At 42.6% G+C, this 18,718-nt stretch overlaps 1 protein-coding gene across 2 annotated transcripts in view; it reads right to left on the minus strand.

The window, feature by feature from the left end:
- Window positions 1–18,718, minus strand: part of LOC126427212 (uncharacterized) — a 94,943-nt gene that overhangs the window by 41,941 nt on the left and 34,284 nt on the right. For both annotated transcript variants that reach the window (XM_050089447.1, XM_050089446.1), the window contains 3 exons: window positions 8,608–8,741; window positions 4,659–4,864; window positions 1,171–1,239 (listed from right to left, as the gene is read on the minus strand). In XM_050089447.1, the coding sequence (XP_049945404.1) occupies window positions 1,171–1,239; window positions 4,659–4,864; window positions 8,608–8,741 (409 nt within the window). The remainder of the gene's footprint in view (window positions 1–1,170; window positions 1,240–4,658; window positions 4,865–8,607; window positions 8,742–18,718) is intronic.

Here is an 18,718-nt window from a genome sequence, read left to right on the forward strand (position 1 = left end):
CAGAAATTTCAACGAGCGAATACAGAAATTTCAACGAGCGAATACAGAAATTTCAACGAGCGAATACAGAAATTTCAACGAGCGAATACAGAAATTTCAACGAGCGAATACAGAAATTTCAACGAGCGAATACAGAAATTTCAACGAGCGAATACAGAAATTTCAACGAGCGAATACAGAAATTTCAACGAGCGAATACAGAAATTTCAACGAGCGAATACAGAAATTTCAACGAGCGAATACAGAAATTTCAACGAGCGAATACAGAAATTTCAACGAGCGAATACAGAAATTTCAACGAGCGAATACAGAAATTTCAACGAGCGAATACAGAAATTTCAACGAGCGAATACAGAAATTTCAACGAGCGAATACAGAAATTTCAACGAGCGAATACAGAAATTTCAACGAGCGAATACAGAAATTTCAACGAGCGAATACAGAAATTTCAACGAGCGAATACAGAAATTTCAACGAGCGAATACAGAAATTTCAACGAGCGAATACAGAAATTTCAACGAGCGAATACAGAAATTTCAACGAGCGAATACAGAAATTTCAACGAGCGAATACAGAAATTTCAACGAGCGAATACAGAAATTTCAACGAGCGAATACAGAAATTTCAACGAGCGAATACAGAAATTTCAACGAGCGAATACAGAAATTTCAACGAGCGAATACAGAAATTTCAACGAGCGAATACAGAAATTTCAACGAGCGAATACAGAAATTTCAACGAGCGAATACAGAAATTTCAACGAGCGAATACAGAAATTTCAACGAGCGAATACAGAAATTTCAACGAGCGAATACAGAAATTTCAACGAGCGAATACAGAAATTTCAACGAGTGAATACAGAAATTTCAACGAGTGAATACAGAAATTTCAACGACTGCCCTGACGTATCTGACCCCCTGCTCTACCTCACTCGATGCAGTTTGGAAAGTAGATTCAGGAAACAAGCATTTCAGGTAGGTGAACAATTCCTGCGGTTCCGTCACATGTTGTACCCTTTAAGTTTAAAAATAAAGTAAGAGACTCAGATGCATTCCGAGTGAAATAGTAAGATGAGTGGCTAATATCATACGAGGCATCTTGCACTGTGCTCTGCCCTCTGGCTTGCAGAGAAGGTATTTAAATGTAAAGACAGTTACTTTTAGTACTTACCGGACTTTCTTCGTTGACATATATGGCCTCGATCTCTCGCTTCGGAGATGAGGGAGTATCCATTTGCACCTGAACAAAAGGAAATGAGTAAGTACAGGGACAGCAGAGTGCAACAAGCACAGACGAAACCACTCCACAACAACATGATACACGTCTGAAGGAAGAGAGAGTTATGATGGTCTGCATCTGTATTAATATTATGAAATTTATTTGCCAATTGTGGAACTCTCTGACATCAGCTGTATTAGGTATTTTACCTACTAGTGACATGAAACTTTGTGCTGGACCGGGACTTGAACTCCTATTTTTCATTTATCACAGGCAGTCACCTTCAACAATTTGAGCTATCCGTGCACAACTCTCAGACCATCCTGAACTTCACATTCCACACTGTTTCTGCCCGACATTCCGTGGTTTCCTACAACAGGGTTAACAAGACAAACACGTTCGACGTAACTACTATTATGGTCGTACTAATGTTGAACACATTTGTCTCATTAACCTTGTTGTGGGAATCTGAGTAATGTTATGACCAGTAAGAGAGTACACAGCATGGCATACAGGGTTTGGATAAGACCAGAAGGTCCGCACTGATAGCCAAAATTGTTAAGACAACCAGTCACAATAAGAGGGAAATGCAGATTTGAGTCCCTGTCTGGCACCAATTTCTGCACGTCACCAATAGGTAATATTTCTATACCTAATACAGGTAATGTCAAAGAATTTGCAATTGGCAAATAAATTTCCTAAAAAACAAATATATCATTACAGTTGAAAATCTGTGACAGCCCAGGATTCGCTACTCACATGTGAGTAGTTCCCCACAGGCCTGACACAACCTTTCACTGCCAATGATGTTTGCCCACAGAACAGAACAGCAGAGCGATGTGCCACGACATAGCCTAACACAACAAATACACTGTATGAAATAATCTGATCAATAGGGATGAAATAAGTGCACAACACATGAAATGTTCCTGTTTTTACTGAATCACCAAAATTGAATTTACGCAAAACTAAGCGGTGATCACAGTTTAATAAAAATAAATAAAACACTTACAAGTTTATTGCAAAGTATTTAAAATTATTAAAGAATAGGAAGCTTAACATTCATTGTTCACATGTTTAAGGAACACCACTGCCATCTACTAACAATCTTAGTCATTCCGTTATTTGCTGAAAGTTCTGAATTTTTTGTTATCCTCTGAGTGAAATGTCAATTTATGTGAAACATAAACACCCAGCTTTTGTAATTATTGCATTCACATTTTCTTGCACAGATAACATTTCAAACACATCTTTCCACTCTGTTCAACTACCACATCAAACACTGCTTGCGACACTACTATTATCTTCCATGCTACCCAAAATATTAACTGTGATATATCAACATCTCCCATCAAAATTTGTGACACAAAAACAGAGCAGAGATATATTTCACACACAAAGAAAGTTGGCTGAAACTAAATTGATATAGGTAATATTATTATTATTTTTTTTTTTTTTTTTGGGGGGGGGGGGCGTTAAGTGTATATTGTAAGAATACACTAATGGAAAATGGAGGTGGTCACGCGGTTCCAGACTGTAGCACGTAGAACCACTCGGCCACTCTGGCTGACCAACTGCTTGAAGTTTCATAGTCAGATGTCTGTTAGTTATTGTTCAGCACTGTACTGAGAAGAACGTCACACACAGTTTGCGAATTTCAAGATGGCAGAGTTTGAGAAACTTCACGTCTGCATTAAACTTTGCGTGAAACTCGAGAAAACCTTTACAGACACACACCAAATGATAACAGAAGCCTACGGTTACGAGTGCTTAAACCCTACTCATACTGCGAATGGTTCACACGGTTTAGAAACGGCTAGATGGAAGTTAAAGATGACCCTCATTCGGGACATCTACCAATGACGCTCATGTCAGAAGATTCGCTGTCGAGATTGCAGAAGAATGTAACATTTCAGTTGGATCGTGTCATGAAATCTTGACACACCACCTTGGAATGCATCATGTTGGTGCCAAGTTTGTCCCACAGCTCACTAGACCTTCACCTTGCAGTCTGAAGATCTATTGGATCACAGCAAATTAGAAAGAGATGTTCCTTAAGAGTGTCTTAACTGGTGATGCGACATTGGTCTACGGTTATGATGCTGAGACAGAGCCCAGTCTTCACAATCGGCTAGGAAAGGTTCTCCCAGAGGAGAGGGGGGGACAGGTGGGGGGGTGGGGAAACAGGTCAGCTCAAATGTCAAATCCACACTGACAGTTTTCTTTGACTTTGAAGGTGTAGTTCATCAATTCGCGTCGCGCCACAGGGACAAACTGTTGATCGGCAGTACTATCTGGACATATTGCGACACTTGCCAGAAAATGTGAACGGGAAACGGCCTGAAATGTGCTTAGACAATTTATAGCTCTTGCAACAAGTTAACGTGACCGCTCATTCGTCCCTGTTGGTGTGTGACTATTGCACTAAAAACAAAATCACTCTGATGCTTCATCCTCCATACTCTCTACAACTGGCCCCTGCACACTTCTTTTATGTCCAAGGTTGAAAACTCCATTGAAAGGACGAAGATTGGCAATGATAGACGAGATAAAAGAAAATTTGTGTACGGTGCTTTGTGCACTCGAGCAAGAGTTGTACCGAGACTGCTTCCAGTGCTGGGAGTGGCGTATCAATTGTGGAGGAGAGTATTTTATACCACCCACATTAAGTAAAAGGTAAGTGCTGAAAAATTTCATGGACAACATTCTGGAATTTTTATGAACAGACCTCGTACATCACTCTGGGTTTTTATTTGCACATTAATAAGAATCATCCTCTACACAACTTTAGCTTATAGTTCACAAATCAGTTTTCATCTGAAGCAGTCAATTTAGAAAAGATCCCACGGTCGCAATCAATCTCAGATTTACAAAAAAAGTTGGACCTTCACTGACGCAGCCAGGGAAGTTGTCATAATATGGTGGGAACAAAATGACAACATTAACTCAGCTTCCAGACTTTCACTCTGCAGCGGAGTGTGTGCTGATACGAAACTTCCTGGAAGATTAAAACTGTGTGCCGGACCGAGACTCCCACTCGGGACCTTTGCCTTTTGCGGGCAAGTGCTCTACCAACTGAGCTACCCGAGCACGACTCAGGACCCGTCCTCACAGCTTTACTTCTGCCAGTACCTCGTCTGGGTAGAGCACTTGCCCGTAAAAGGCAAAGGTCCCGAGTTCGAGTCTCGGTCCGGCACACAGTTTTAATCTGCCAGGAAGTTTCATTACCTCAGCTGACAATGCAGGAACTTGTAAACAACTGGGAAAAAGGTAACTGTCCCAAATTTTTTGGTAGCTTCTGTCTTTGCATCAGTCAACAATCATCATATACATTGTGAAACCTAACAGAAATTCCACACAGTATACGTACTGCAGCAGATAAATGTCCGCAGACACGTAAATACGGCATAATGTCAGACTGAGAAGTGGCGAGCACTCACCCGTGGCAGGCAGAAGGTGGACCCAGACCCCTTTTCCACGCCGGACGCCGGCACCTGTGGAAACTGCGGCTCCCACTCCGACTGCGACGCCCCGTGGCCCCCGGCACGAGACGGTGACAACTCTTCCGCCGGGGGCTCGGGCCAGGGGTGACTCGCTTTTTGGTGTGCCAGTATTTCCTTCGGAGTGTCGAAGTTGATGCCGGGGCCTGAAAGAATTATACCGCCAATCTCTAAACTGTGAGAGCAAATAGAGTTTGAAAATAAATGCAGCTGCTAAAGCACCTATAGATCTGAACAGTGACTGAGACATAGCGAGGTCAAATAGTCCGCTCGCTGCAATTCCTTTTCCTATCATTTTCTGGTCTACACAGCGCGTACACAGCGGATACCTTCTAACTGGACCTAGCAGTCACAGCCTGTCACCACTGTATCCCTGCAAACTCCCACAAGCAACATTACACCTTCTCCCCCCCTTACCTCCCCCTATCCACCTCCTCAGCCCCACCACCTACACCAAACTGCAGATATCGTCAAGCACAGTTGCTGTCCACAGTCTGGTTACGACAGCCAAAAACAGTGGTCAACCGTGTACGAGTTGTGTAAACATGTGTGTGCTTTCTATTTTGGATAAAGGTCTTTTGGATAAAAGCTTAAACGTACAGCAGTCTTTTCATCAAGCATGCCTGGAACTCGGCATCCCTCTGTACGGTGAGCACGAATATTAGTAGATGCAGAATGCACAACAACGGCGCTACTCGACACATTTGACACGGCAGTTCAGGCTGGCAGCAACATTGTAATGACCGGTGAACAAAACCCTGCAAATGGGACTAACTCAATATGTGAACTGAACTACGGGAAATGGTGCACCCGTACCGATGCAGATACGAGCACGACAGTAATTCGGCACGCAGCTGGCTCCGGTAGCTACTGACTCTGGCACACAACTCACGGCACGAGTGCAAGCCTAGGTCCGCAGCACTAACTCTGCAGGAACATTCGCCAACCCCACTTACTGCCACTCGCAGGTAAATACAGACGTCAGCGTGTCTGCCCACATCACACACATCTGTATATACAGCGTTCCTTAATAGTCACAGTCTGTGTACCAAAACATCCCAGTGCTCTATAGGATTCAGGTCAGGACTCTGTGCAGGTCTGTCCATTACAGGGATGTTATTGTCATGTAACCACTTCACCACAGGCTGTGCATTACGAACAGGTGCTCGATCGTGTTGAAAGATGCAATCGCCATCCCCGAATTGCTCTTTGACAGTGGGAAGCGAGAAGGTGCTTAAAACATCAATGTAGGCCTTTTCTGTGATAGTGCCAAGCAAAAAAAAAAAAAAAAGAAAGAGGGATGCAAGCCCCCTCCATGAAAAACGTGACCACACCGTAACACCACTGTCTCTGAATTTTACTGTCGGCACTACACACGCTCTCAAAAAAAAATGGTTCAAATGGCTCTGAGCACTATGGGACTCAACTGCTGTGGTCATAGGTCCCCTAGAACTTAAAACTACTTAAACCTAACGAACCTAAGGACATCACACACATCCATGCCCGAGGCAGGATTCGAACCTGCGACCGTAGCGGTCGTGCGGTTCCAGACTGTAGCGCCTTGAACCACTCGGCCACTTCAGCCGGCACACACGCTGTCAGATGACGTTCACTGGGCCTTCGCCATACCCACACCCTGCCATCGGATCGCCCCATTCTGTACTGTGATTCGTCATTCAACACAACATTTTTCCACTGTTCAATCGTCCAATGTTTACTCTCCTTACACCAAGCAAGTCGTCATTTGGCACTTAAGAGCGTGATGTGTGGCTTATGAGCAGCCGCTGGACCATGAAATCCACGTTTTCTCACCTCCCGCCTAACTGTCATAGTGCTTGTAGTGGATCCGGATGCAGTTTATAATTCCTGTGTGATGGTCTGAATAGATGTCTGCCTATTACACATTACGATCCTCTTCAACTGTCGGCGGTCTCCGTCAGTCAACAGACGAGGTCGACCTGTACGCTTTTGTGCTGCACATGTCCCTTCACGTTTCCACTTCACTATCACATCCAAAACAGTGGACTTAGTGATGTTCAGGAGTGTGCAAATCTCGCATACAGACGTATGACACAAGTGACACCCAATCACCTGACCACGTTCGAAGTCCGCGAGTTACTCAGAGCGCCCCATTCTGCTCTCTCATGATGTCTAATGACTACTGAGGTCACCGATATGGAGTACCTGGCAGTAGGTGGCAGCAAAATGCACCTAATATAAAAAAATGTATGGTTTTCGGGGTATGCAGATACTTTTTATCACATAGTGTATAATAAGGGGATATGATTTTTTTTTTCTTTTACCCCCCCTCTCCATTGGTTGGTTCTTAAGAGAACAGCTTAAAGTGCAGCATCTGAATATTTCTGACAAGCAAGATTATAAATTTCACTATGTGCTTGAACATTTTGTGGATTATCTGGCTGATTATACATTCCACTGAGCACTTCTACTTTTCCATAGAAAAGCCAATTACACGTGATATTGCTCAAGAATTCACTTTGCAGTTTTTGGCTGGTCCTGAAAGTGTTACATTTTTAATGACAGTCTAACACTCTGCAACTTAAGAAGTCCTTATGCACGTTTTCACATGCAACGTCATTCATCTTCCGTAAAAAGAAATTTAATTTGAAAGTAATGCTTCTCAAATCACCATTCACAAAATTTTCCTGCAACCTATCAGAAATGTAAGCAATTGTGATGTCACACTCTTCAAAAGCAGTTTGGCGTTACGAAGTATTACAGAGTAAGACACTCCGCTGTCGACAGATGCTTATATGTGCATTGTGTTTTGTCGTCGTAAATGGCACATTTTCTTTGCAACTTAAGTTCAACTTTGGTGATATTCTTTCATTTATGTTTATTTGCTGCAGTATTATTCTGCAGTAGTGGGTTTAAGTAAAAGTCCTTGTTAGATCATCAGTTGTTACCAGTCAAAATTTTTAAAAATTTAGCTGAAAACTAAAACAATGAAAAATTTCCAGAATTCTAAAAATTCGTGGGTTTTTCCCAGGTTTGCTGGTTGTCCCAGGGCATATACATCCTGCGAGTGCAAACACATCTGTATATACAGTGTCCCTTAATAGGAAGAGGCAATACAGATATCATCAGAAGTAAAAATGCAGAGTGAAAATCTCATTCTGGAATCATCAGAAGTAGTTTCTATATTTTTTGTCGAAAGTGGCAACACTGTCAAAGGCTGCAGATTCCAGAAGAAGACCTAAACTTATTTTATCTACAGGGAGAACGGGCAGGCAATTACTAAGTACTAACTGATTGCAGTAAATTTACAGTATGTCCAAATGGCAAAATAAAGAGGATACAGCAATAGGCTGAAGTACAAAGACGTTGCTAGTCAGTTTCTCGTGTGATGGGTAATGCCACACTGACCTCCTCCTAGTCAGAGCTTAATATGCCAATGATAGCAGACTTTATACCACTGGGCCTTCAAAAGGTCTCTCTCTCTCTCTCTCTCTCTCTCTCTCTCTCTCTCTCTCTCTCTCTTTTGTTTGTAATAACTATTCATTTCCTAAAAGAATTGTGGAGACCAATAACAATTTTAACTAGGACCAACATACCAATTTTTGAACCACAATTCTCTCACAGATTAGTTTAGCATTACAGCTCTTCTATCTGCAATACCGTAATACACAAGGGGACACAGAATTGTGGACCATATATACTGGGACTCAATAACTGTAGCTCAAAAAATGGTAGAAGGAACAAATTGCAGGGGCAAGTCATCGTTAATTTGTGATGCAGCAGTTATGCTAAAACAATTAAAATAACGGAGGGAAGTGTTAGGAATGGAGAGCTGCATCGAATTATCTTTAGTACTGACGACAGGAGCAACAAAACAAAAAGAGAGAGGAAGCACAAGAAAGACACTCACTGCGGTCGGAGTCTTCACCACCGAATGCGTCACCTGGCCGATTCTCGCGCTCTGCCTCGTTCGGCCCGGAAGAGATGATCAAGTTCGTGTGCACGTCCACAATGTGCATGCTGCGAGCGCTCACGAATTTGAACCTGAGACACACGCAAGCAAAGAGTGCTGTTACTTTTCAACTGAAAATAAATGGAGCATAAAGTAATTGGTGCCATCTTATTACTACTTCACGTATTTATTAAATAACAGTTTCTATGCTACTACTTAAAAACCATTTTTTCAAAACATAATTGGCACACTGCAGTGTGACACACAGTGACTATCTTGCATTGTGTGTGTGTGTGTGTGTGTGTGTGTGTGTGTTTAAACAAAATATTTTCATTTTGAATACACCACAATTCATGTGACTCTTGTTTTACCACAGACAGCAACAAAGCCGCAAATTCCCATCCACACACACCTCGAACAACACGAGAGTAGACTGAAAAGCAATACCACAATTATTTATATGAAAACTGGCATCAGACTGTCGCAGATGTCTCGGCGCTCGTGTATGGTCTGGTATTGTCGTGCTGAAGGAGAAGACGATCCACATGTAGATGAATTCTTTGTGCTTTTAGTTTTCTGAGGGTTTCTCACACACCGACATAGTTACATTATACACAGCCACAATACACACTACGATTTGAAGTACTCTAGTGGCAGAAGGTTGCAACACACACCTGTGAAGTGGAAAAGTCGACCGAGTAATGTGTGTGGCATGAAATATCACAACCGATGTTGATAAGAGAATAAAAAATTTGGAAGCATCACTTTTCACCATGCTCTTGAAATTTTGCATTTCCCAGTACATCTTTGGGCAAATGCTACCCATGTAGCCCATCCACATCCTATCTTCAACTCAATTAAAGCTGGTAGTACAACGAAATGATCTAGATTTTCTTCTTGAATGGTTCCCTTCAGGATTCAAATGAAAGCATACTATAAAACATCATCAGAGGGAATGCATTTTTGATCATACTTTTCTTGCCGTCAACAAAATTCAATAATGCTGTAGTTTCTGAAATGGATCACTGACAAATACTGTTAACCTTTATCACATTTCTTCTTCTTGTTATTTTGTTTTACACGCAGTTTGCGCAAGCTAAGAAAATAATTTGTTTGACATTACAACTAATGTTCTAACTCTCTGGGAAAAAGAACTGCGATGAAAACCAGAAACGGGAAATAATGGGATTATTATTTCCAAAAAGTGAATTAAAAGAAACTGACACACAATTTAATGTGTTTTAAGTGTAATTTCCCCCCCCCCCCCCCCCCCCCATGAACCCTGGACCTTGCCGTTGGTGGGGAGGCTTGCGTGCCTCAGCGATACAGATAGCCGTACCGTAGGTGCAACCACAACGGAGGGGTATCTGTTGAGAGGCCAGACAAACGTGTGGTTCCTGAAGAGGGGCAGCAGCCTTTTCAGTAGTTGCAAGGGCAAAAGTCTGGATGATTGACTGATCTGGCCTTGTAACAATAACCAAAACGGCCTTGCTGTGCTGGTACTGCGAACGGCTGAAAGCAAGGGGAAACTACAGCCGTAATTTTTCCCGAGGGCATGCAGCTTTACTGTATGATTAAATGATGATGGCGTCCTCTTGGGTAAAATATTCCGGAGGTAAAATAGTCCCCATTCGGATCTCCGGGCGGGGACTACTCAAGAGGATATTGTTATCAGGAGAAAGAAAACTGGCGTTCTACGGATCGGAGCATGGAATGTCAGATCCCTTAATCGGGCAGGTAGGTTAGAAAATTTAAAAAGGGAAATGGATAGGTTGAAGTTAGATATAGTGGGAATTAGTGAAGTTCGGTGGCAGGAGGAACAAGACTTCTGGTCAGGTGACTACAGGGTTATAAACACAAAATCAAATAGGGGTAATGCAGGAGTAGGTTTAATAATGAATAGGAAAATAGGAATGCGGGTAAGCTACTACAAACAGCATAGTGAACGCATTATTGTGGCCAAGATAGATACGAAGCCCACACCTACTACAGTAGTACAAGTTTATATGCCAACTAGCTCTGCAGATGACGAAGAAATTGAAGAAATGTATGATGAAATAAAAGAAATTATTCAGATTGTGAAGGGAGACGAAAATTTAATAGTCATGGGTGACTGGAATTCGAGTGTAGGAAAAGGGAGAGAAGGAAACATAGTAGGTGAATATGGATTGGGGGACAGAAATGAAAGAGGAAGCCGCCTGGTAGAATTTTGCACAGAGCACAACATAATCATAACTAACACTTGGTTTAAGAATCATGAAAGAAGGTTGTATATATGGAAGAACCCTGGAGATACTAAAAGGTATCAGATAGATTATATAATGGTAAGACAGAGATTTAGGAACCAGGTTTTAAATTGTAAGACATTTCCAGGGGCAGATGTGGACTCTGACCACAATCTATTGGTTATGGCCTGTAGATTAAAACTGAAGAAACTGCAAAAAGGTGGGAATTTAAGGAGATGGGACCTGGATAAACTAAAAGAACCAGAGGTTGTACAGAGATTCAGGGAGAGCATCAGGGAGCAATTGACAGGAATGGGGGAAATAAATACAGTAGAAGAAGAATGGGTAGCTTTGAGGGATGAAGTAGTGAAGGCAGCAGAGGATCAAGTAGGTAAAAAGACGAGGGCTAGTAGAAATCCTTGGGTAACAGAAGAAATATTAAATTTAATTGATGAAAGGAGAAAATATAAAAATGCAGTAAGTGAAACAGGCAAAAAGGAATACAAACGTCTCAAAAATGAGATCGACAGGAAGTGCAAAATGGCTAAGCAGGGATGGCTAGAGGACAAATGTAAGGATGTAGAGGCCTATCTCACTAGGGGTAAGATAGATACTGCCTACAGGAAAATTAAAGAGACCTTTGGAGATAAGAGAACGACTTGTATGAATATCAAGAGCTCAGATGGAAACCCAGTTCTAAGCAAAGAAGGGAAAGCAGAAAGGTGGAAGGAGTATATAGAGGGTCTATACAAGGGCGATGTACTTGAGGACAATATTATGGAAATGGAAGAGGATGTAGATGAAGATGAAATGGGAGATACGATACTGCGTGAAGAGTTTGACAGAGCACTGAAAGACCTGAGTCGAAACAAGGCCCCCGGAGTAGACAATATTCCATTGGAACTACTGACGGCCGTGGGAGAGCCAGTCCTGACAAAACTCTACCATCTGGTGAGCAAGATGTATGAAACAGGTGAAATACCCTCAGACTTCAAGAAGAATATAATAATTCCAATCGCAAAGAAAGCAGGTGTTGACAGATGTGAAAATTACCGAACTATCAGCTTAATAAGTCACAGCTGCAAAATACTAACATGAATTCTTTACAGACGAATGGAAAAACTAGTAGAAGCCAACCTCGGGGAAGATCAGTTTGGATTCCGTAGAAACACTGGAACACGTGAGGCAATACTCACCTTACGACTTATCTTAGAAGAAAGATTAAGGAAAGGCAAACCTACGTTTCTAGCATTTGTAGACTTAGAGAAAGCTTTTGACAATGTTGACTGGAATACTCTCTTTCAAATTCTAAAGGTGGCAGGGGTAAAATACAGGGAGCGAAAGGCTATTTACAATTTGTACAGAAACCAGATGGCAGTTATAAGAGTCGAGGGACATGAAAGGGAAGCAGTGGTTGGGAAGGGAGTAAGACAGGGTTGTAGCCTCTCCCCGATGTTGTTCAATCTGTATATTGAGCAAGCAGTAAAGGAAACAAAAGAAAAATTCGGAGTAGGTATTAAAATTCATGGAGAAGAAATAAAAACTTTGAGGTTCGCCGATGACATTGTAATTCTGTCAGAGACAGCAAAGGACTTGGAAGAGCAGTTGAATGGAATGGACAGTGTCTTGAAAGGAGGATATAAGATGAACATCAACAAAAGCAAAACAAGGATAATGGAATGTAGTCTAATTAAGTCGGGTGATGATGAGGGAATTAGATTAGGAAATGAGGCACTTAAAGTAGTAAAGGAGTTTTGCTATTTGGGGAGCAAAATAACTGATGATGGTCGAAGTAGAGAGGATATAAAATGTAGGCTGGCAATGGCAAGGAAAGCGTTTCTGAAGAAGAGAAATTTGTTAACATCCAGTATTGATTTAAGTGTCAGGAAGTCATTTCTGAAAGTATTTGTATGGAGTGTAGCCATGTATGGAAGTGAAACATGGACGATAAATAGTTTGGACAAGAAGAGAATAGAAGCTTTCGAAATGTGGTGCTACAGAAGAATGCTGAAGATTAGATGGGTAGATCACATAACTAATGAGGAAGTATTGAATAGGATTGGGGAGAAGAGAAGTTTGTGGCACAACTTGACCAGAAGAAGGGATCGGTTGGTAGGACATGTTCTGAGGCATCAAGGGATCACCAATTTAGTATTGGAGGGCAGCGTGGAGGGTAAAAATCTTAGAGGGAGACCAAGAGATGAATACACTAAGCAGATTCAGAAGGATGTAGGTTGCAGTAGGTACTGGGAGATGAAAAAGCTTGCACAGGATAGAGTAGCATGGAGAGCTGCATCAAACCAGTCTCAGGACTGAAGACAACAACAACAACAACAACAACAACAAGTGTAATTTTGTAAGTAAGTTGTCAGCTCCTGGCAAATAACACCCTATTAAACAGTGAGCACCCAGAATGCTCAGTAGGCTTTCAATCCCACTGAAAACATGTATTTAGGACAATCTGTGTATTTTTTTGGTTGTTGATACAGTCGTGTTGTGTACTGACCTGAATACTCTGAAACTAGCTGTGTATATTTCAGTCTCAGGTGTGTTACTTGGGTGACCTGGAACTGATATTTAAAAACAAACAAAAACTACACGAAAAATTTTCTGTGTTGAATACATTCCTCTCAAAGAGTTTTCATCAGTTTGGTAGCTTGTGAAAACACACAACCTATAAAAACTCTTCAATCTACATTTTTAAAATGAATTTTGTCAAAAGTTATTTCTTTGTCCTCGTGCTGTGATCGGGTACACCACTACAGTCATTCTCTGGACCACAAAATGCAACTGAACATTATTTTTTTATAGTCTATCCGAGTATTAAGGGCTGTTACCCTTTTCTGCAACAGCAGTATGATGTTGAAGTCTACACTCCTGGAAATTGAAATAAGAACACCGTGAATTCATTGTCCCAGGAAGGGGAAACTTTATTGACACATTCCTGGGGTCAGATACATCACATGATCACACTGACAGAACCACAGGCACATAGACACAGGCAACAGAGCATGCACAATGTCGGCACTAGTACAGTGTATATCCACCTTTCGCAGCAATGCAGGCTGCTATTCTCCCATGGAGACGATCGTAGAGATGCTGGATGTAGTCCTGTGGAACGGCTTGCCATGCCATTTCCACCTGGCGCCTCAGTTGGACCAGCGTTCGTGCTGGACGTGCAGACCGCATGAGACGACGCTTCATCCAGTCCCAAACATGCTCAATGGGGGACAGATCCGGAGATCTTGCTGGCCAGGGTAGTTGACTTACACCTTCTAGAGCACGTTGGGTGGCACGGGATACATGCGGACGTGCATTGTCCTGTTGGAACAGCAAGTTCCCTTGCCGGTCTAGGAATGGTAGAACGATGGGTTCGATGACGGTTTGGATGTACCGTGCACTATTCAGTGTCCCCTCGACGATCACCAGTGGTGTACGGCCAGTGTAGGAGATCGCTCCCCACACCATGATGCCGGGTGTTGGCCCTGTGTGCCTCGGTCGTATGCAGTCCTGATTGTGGCGCTCACCTGCACGGCGCCAAACACGCATACGACCATCATTGGCACCAAGGCAGAAGCGACTCTCATCGCTGAAGACGACACGTCTCCATTCGTCCCTCCATTTACACCTGTCGCGACACCACTGGAGGCGGGCTGCACTATGTTGGGGCGTGAGCGGAAGACGGCCTAACGGTGTGCGGGACCGTAGCCCAGCTTCATGGAGACGGTTGCGAATGGTCCTCGCCGATACCCCAGGAGCAACAGTGTCCCTAATTTGCTGGGAAGTGGCGGTGCGGTCCCCTACGGCACTGCGTAGGATCCTACGGTCTTGGCGTGCATCCGTGCGTCGCTGCGGTCCGGTCCCAGGTCCTGTGGAGACCTCACGCCCCACGTGTTGAGCAATTGGGCGGTACGTCCACCCGGCCTCCCGCATGCCCACTATACGCCCTCGCTCAAAGTCCGTCAACTGCACATACGGTTCACGTCCACGCTGTCGCGGCATGCTACCACTGTTAAAGACTGCGATGGAGCTCCGTATGCCACGGCAAACTGGCTGACACTGACGGCGGCGGTGCACAAATGCTGCGCAGCTAGCGCCATTCGACGGCCAACACCGCGGTTCCTGGTGTGTCCGCTGTGCCGTGCGTGTGATCATTGCTTGTACAGCCCTCTCGCAGTGTCCGGAGCAAGTATGGTGGGTCTGACACACCGGTGTCAATGTGTTCTTTTTTCCATTTCCAGGAGTGTATGTGTCACATCATACATCAGAGCTTGTGCACAAATAACTGCAAATTAATCATTTCAGATGCTTTGCCAAAACATGGGCAACTGCTCAAATACGCAACTAGTCCTAACTTGAAAAAAAACAGCAGTGATGATAAAATCATGCTTCAGTCTGAAGACCAGTTTTGTCCAGTTACAACAATCTACATTCAATTTAATATGCCTTCAGTAATCACGCTTTAGTTTCTCTCTGTGCAATTTTTACCTCCCACACATCATACTGCCTACAGGAAAATTAAAGAGACCTTTGGAGAAACGAGAACCACTTGTATGAATATCAAGAGCTTTGATGGAAACCCAGTTCTAAGAAAAGAAGGAAAAGCAGACAGGTGGAAGGAGTATATAGAGGGTCTATACAAGGGTGATGTACTTGATGACAACATTATGGAAATGGGAGAGGATGTAGATGAAGATGAGATGGGAGATCCGATACTGCGTGGAGAGTTTGACAGAGCACTGAAAGACCTGAGTCGAAACAAGGCCCCGGGAGTAGAAAACATTCCATTAGAACTACTGATGGCTTTGGGAGAGCCATTCATGACAAAACTCTACCATCTGGTCACCAAGATGTATGAGACAGGCAAAATACCCTCAGACTTCAAGAAGACTATAATAATTACAATCCAAAAGAAAGCAGGTGTCGACAGATGTGAAAATTACCGAACTATCAGTTTAATACGTCACAGCTGCAAAATACTAACGCGAATTCTTTACAGACGAATGGAAAAACTGGTAGAAGTGGACCTCGGGGAAGATCAGTTTGGATTCCGTAGAAATGTTGCAACACGTGAGACAATACTAACCTTACGACTTATCTTAGAAGAAAGATTAAGAAAAGGCAAACCTACGTTTCTAGCATTTGTAGACTTAGAGAAAGCTTTTGACAATGTTAACTGGAATACTCTTTCAAATTCTGAAGGTGGCAGGGGTAAAATACAGGGAGCGAAAGGCTATTTACAACTTGTACAGAAACCAGATGGCAGTTATAAGATTCGAGGGACATGAAAGGGAAGCAGTGGTTGGGAAAGGAGTGACACAGGGTTGTAGCCTCTCTCTGATGTTATTCAATCTGTATATTGAGCAAGCAGTGAAGGAAACAAAAGAAAAATTTGGTGTAAGTATTACAATCCATGGAGAAGAAGTAAAAACTGTAAGGTTTGCCGATGACACTGTAATTCTGTCAGAGACAGCAAAGTACTTGGAAGAGCAGTTGAACGGAATGGGTGGTGTCTTGAAAGGAGGATATAAGATGAACATCAACAAAAGCAAAATGAGGATAATGGAATGTAGTCAAATTAAATCAGGTGATGCTGAGGGAATTAGATTAGGAAATGAGACACTTGAAGTAGTAAAGGAGTTTTGCTATTTGGGGAGCAAAATAACTGATGATGGTCGAAGTAGAGAGGCTATCAAATGTAGAGTGGCAATGGCAAGGAAAGCGTTTCTGAAGAAGAGGAAGTTCTTAACATCGAATATAGATTTAAGTGTCAGGAAGTCGTTTCTGAAAGTATTTGTATGGAGTGTAGCCATGCATGAAAGTGAAACATGGACGATAAATAGTTTGGACAAGAAGAGAATAGAAGCTTTTGAAATGTGGTGCTACAGAAGAATGCTGAACGTTAGATGGGTAGATCACATAACTAATGAGGAGGTATTGAATAGGATTGGGGAGAAGAGAAGTTTGTGGCACAACTTGACTAGAAGAAGGGATCGGTTGGTAGGACATGTTTTGAGGCATCAAGGGATCACCAATTTAGCATTGGAGGGCAGTGTGGAGGGTAAAAATCGTAGAGGGAGACCAAGAGATGAATACACTAAGCAGATTCAGAAGGATGTAGGTTGCAGTAAGTACTGGGAGATGAAGCAGCTTGCACAGGATAGAGTAGCATGGAGAGCTGCATCAAACCAGTCTCAGGACTGAAGACCACAACAACAACAACAACAACAACAACAACAACAACAGATCACTTCCTTACCACACTAATTATCCGCTGATTCTTCAGAATACGAGCTATCATTCACATTATTCTTTTTATTTAGTTGCGGCATAAAGCTCTTTCCTCTCCGATTCGGTAGCTGTTCATTAGTTATCTGATCAATCCACTTAATTTTCAGAATAATTCGACGTGTTACCCCATGTCTCTATCCAGCCGACGAGATGATTGTGATAGATAGAGCCATTTACAGGGTGACAATTATTTAACTACATGAAAAATAGAACATAATTAGTTACACACTTCATTCAACACTAACACATCACTACAGACATTCGGATTTAGGTAACTACCTGTTAGACACGCCTGCCATCATTGGCGACGTACGGCGCAGACAAATAGTGAAATTCTGCACAGCCTACTGAAATGTCGTAACATCGATGCTGTCGATGACCTCCTGAATGGTTGTTTTCAGCTTAGCAATGGTTTTGGAGTTATTGCTGTACACCTTGTCTTTAATATAGCACCACACAAAGGAGTCACAGGTGTTCATATCCAGAGAATATGGCCACCAACAGAGGCCCATACCAGTGGCCTCTGCGTACTCCAGAGCCAGAATGTGGTCCCCAAAGTGCTCCGTCCAGGACATCAAACACTCTCCGCTTTGATGGGGTCGAGCTCTATCTTGCACGAACCACATCTTGTTGAAATCGGGATAACTTTGGATAATCGAGATGAAATCACCTTCCAAAACCTTCATGTACCGTTCAGTAGTCACTGTGCCATCAAGGAATATTGCAAGGTTATTTGTGACTGGACCTCACACCTGCTGAGGGAGAAGAGACTTCTCAGTCACAAAATGCAGATTCTCAGTACCCCAAATGTGTCAATTTTGCTTATTGACTAACCGATCCAAATGAAAGTGGGCTTCATTGCTAAACCAAACCATATTCACATATTAATTCCCATCCTGCCCCATAGCCAACTGGGCATTTTGAATATCCTAATGCAAACTGTTCAGAATTATGAGGATTTGATTTCTTATAGTTCAATAATTGTCACCCTGTATTAATTACATAGTTTGGAAACAAAAACAGTTTAGAGGGTTTTGTCACCATTTTTGCAAGTGAAATGATACAGACGGACGTTAACCATCCTCGAGGTGGGTTGGCGGTTACAGTATTGCCACATTTTGCAGTACCTGCTGGGCATGGCAATTGTTCTGTGCTTTGGAGTCCCGGCACAGAGAAGCTAGGTGTGCCACCGAATACAGAGCACTAAGAATTATGATGTCAGGAGAACAAGAGGAGCGACAAGAACAGCCAAAACATTCATTGGTCAAATGTCAGAAATCATTCGTGTATTGTCTAAGAAGTAGTCCCCGGCAAAGGGATCCAGTTTTTAAAACAGGTTGTATACATGGACAAGGAGAAAAAAATTCCCGGATTTCCCAGTTAAAAACACACTTTCTCCCAGGTGAAAATACACTTTTTCCGCGTTAAGTGACAGTATACTCTTCCTCAGCACCGTAAAACTCATCAATCTTTTGAATGTTTATGGTTTTTTTAAGATTAATAAGCTGGAAGAGAAGCTAAGCTTCCACATATAATGTTGATCTTTCTTGTGC

The sequence above is a fragment of the Schistocerca serialis genome, chromosome 11 (genome assembly GCF_023864345.2).
Source record: "Schistocerca serialis cubense isolate TAMUIC-IGC-003099 chromosome 11, iqSchSeri2.2, whole genome shotgun sequence".
In the NCBI taxonomy this organism is placed as follows: Eukaryota; Metazoa; Arthropoda; class Insecta; order Orthoptera; family Acrididae; genus Schistocerca; species Schistocerca serialis.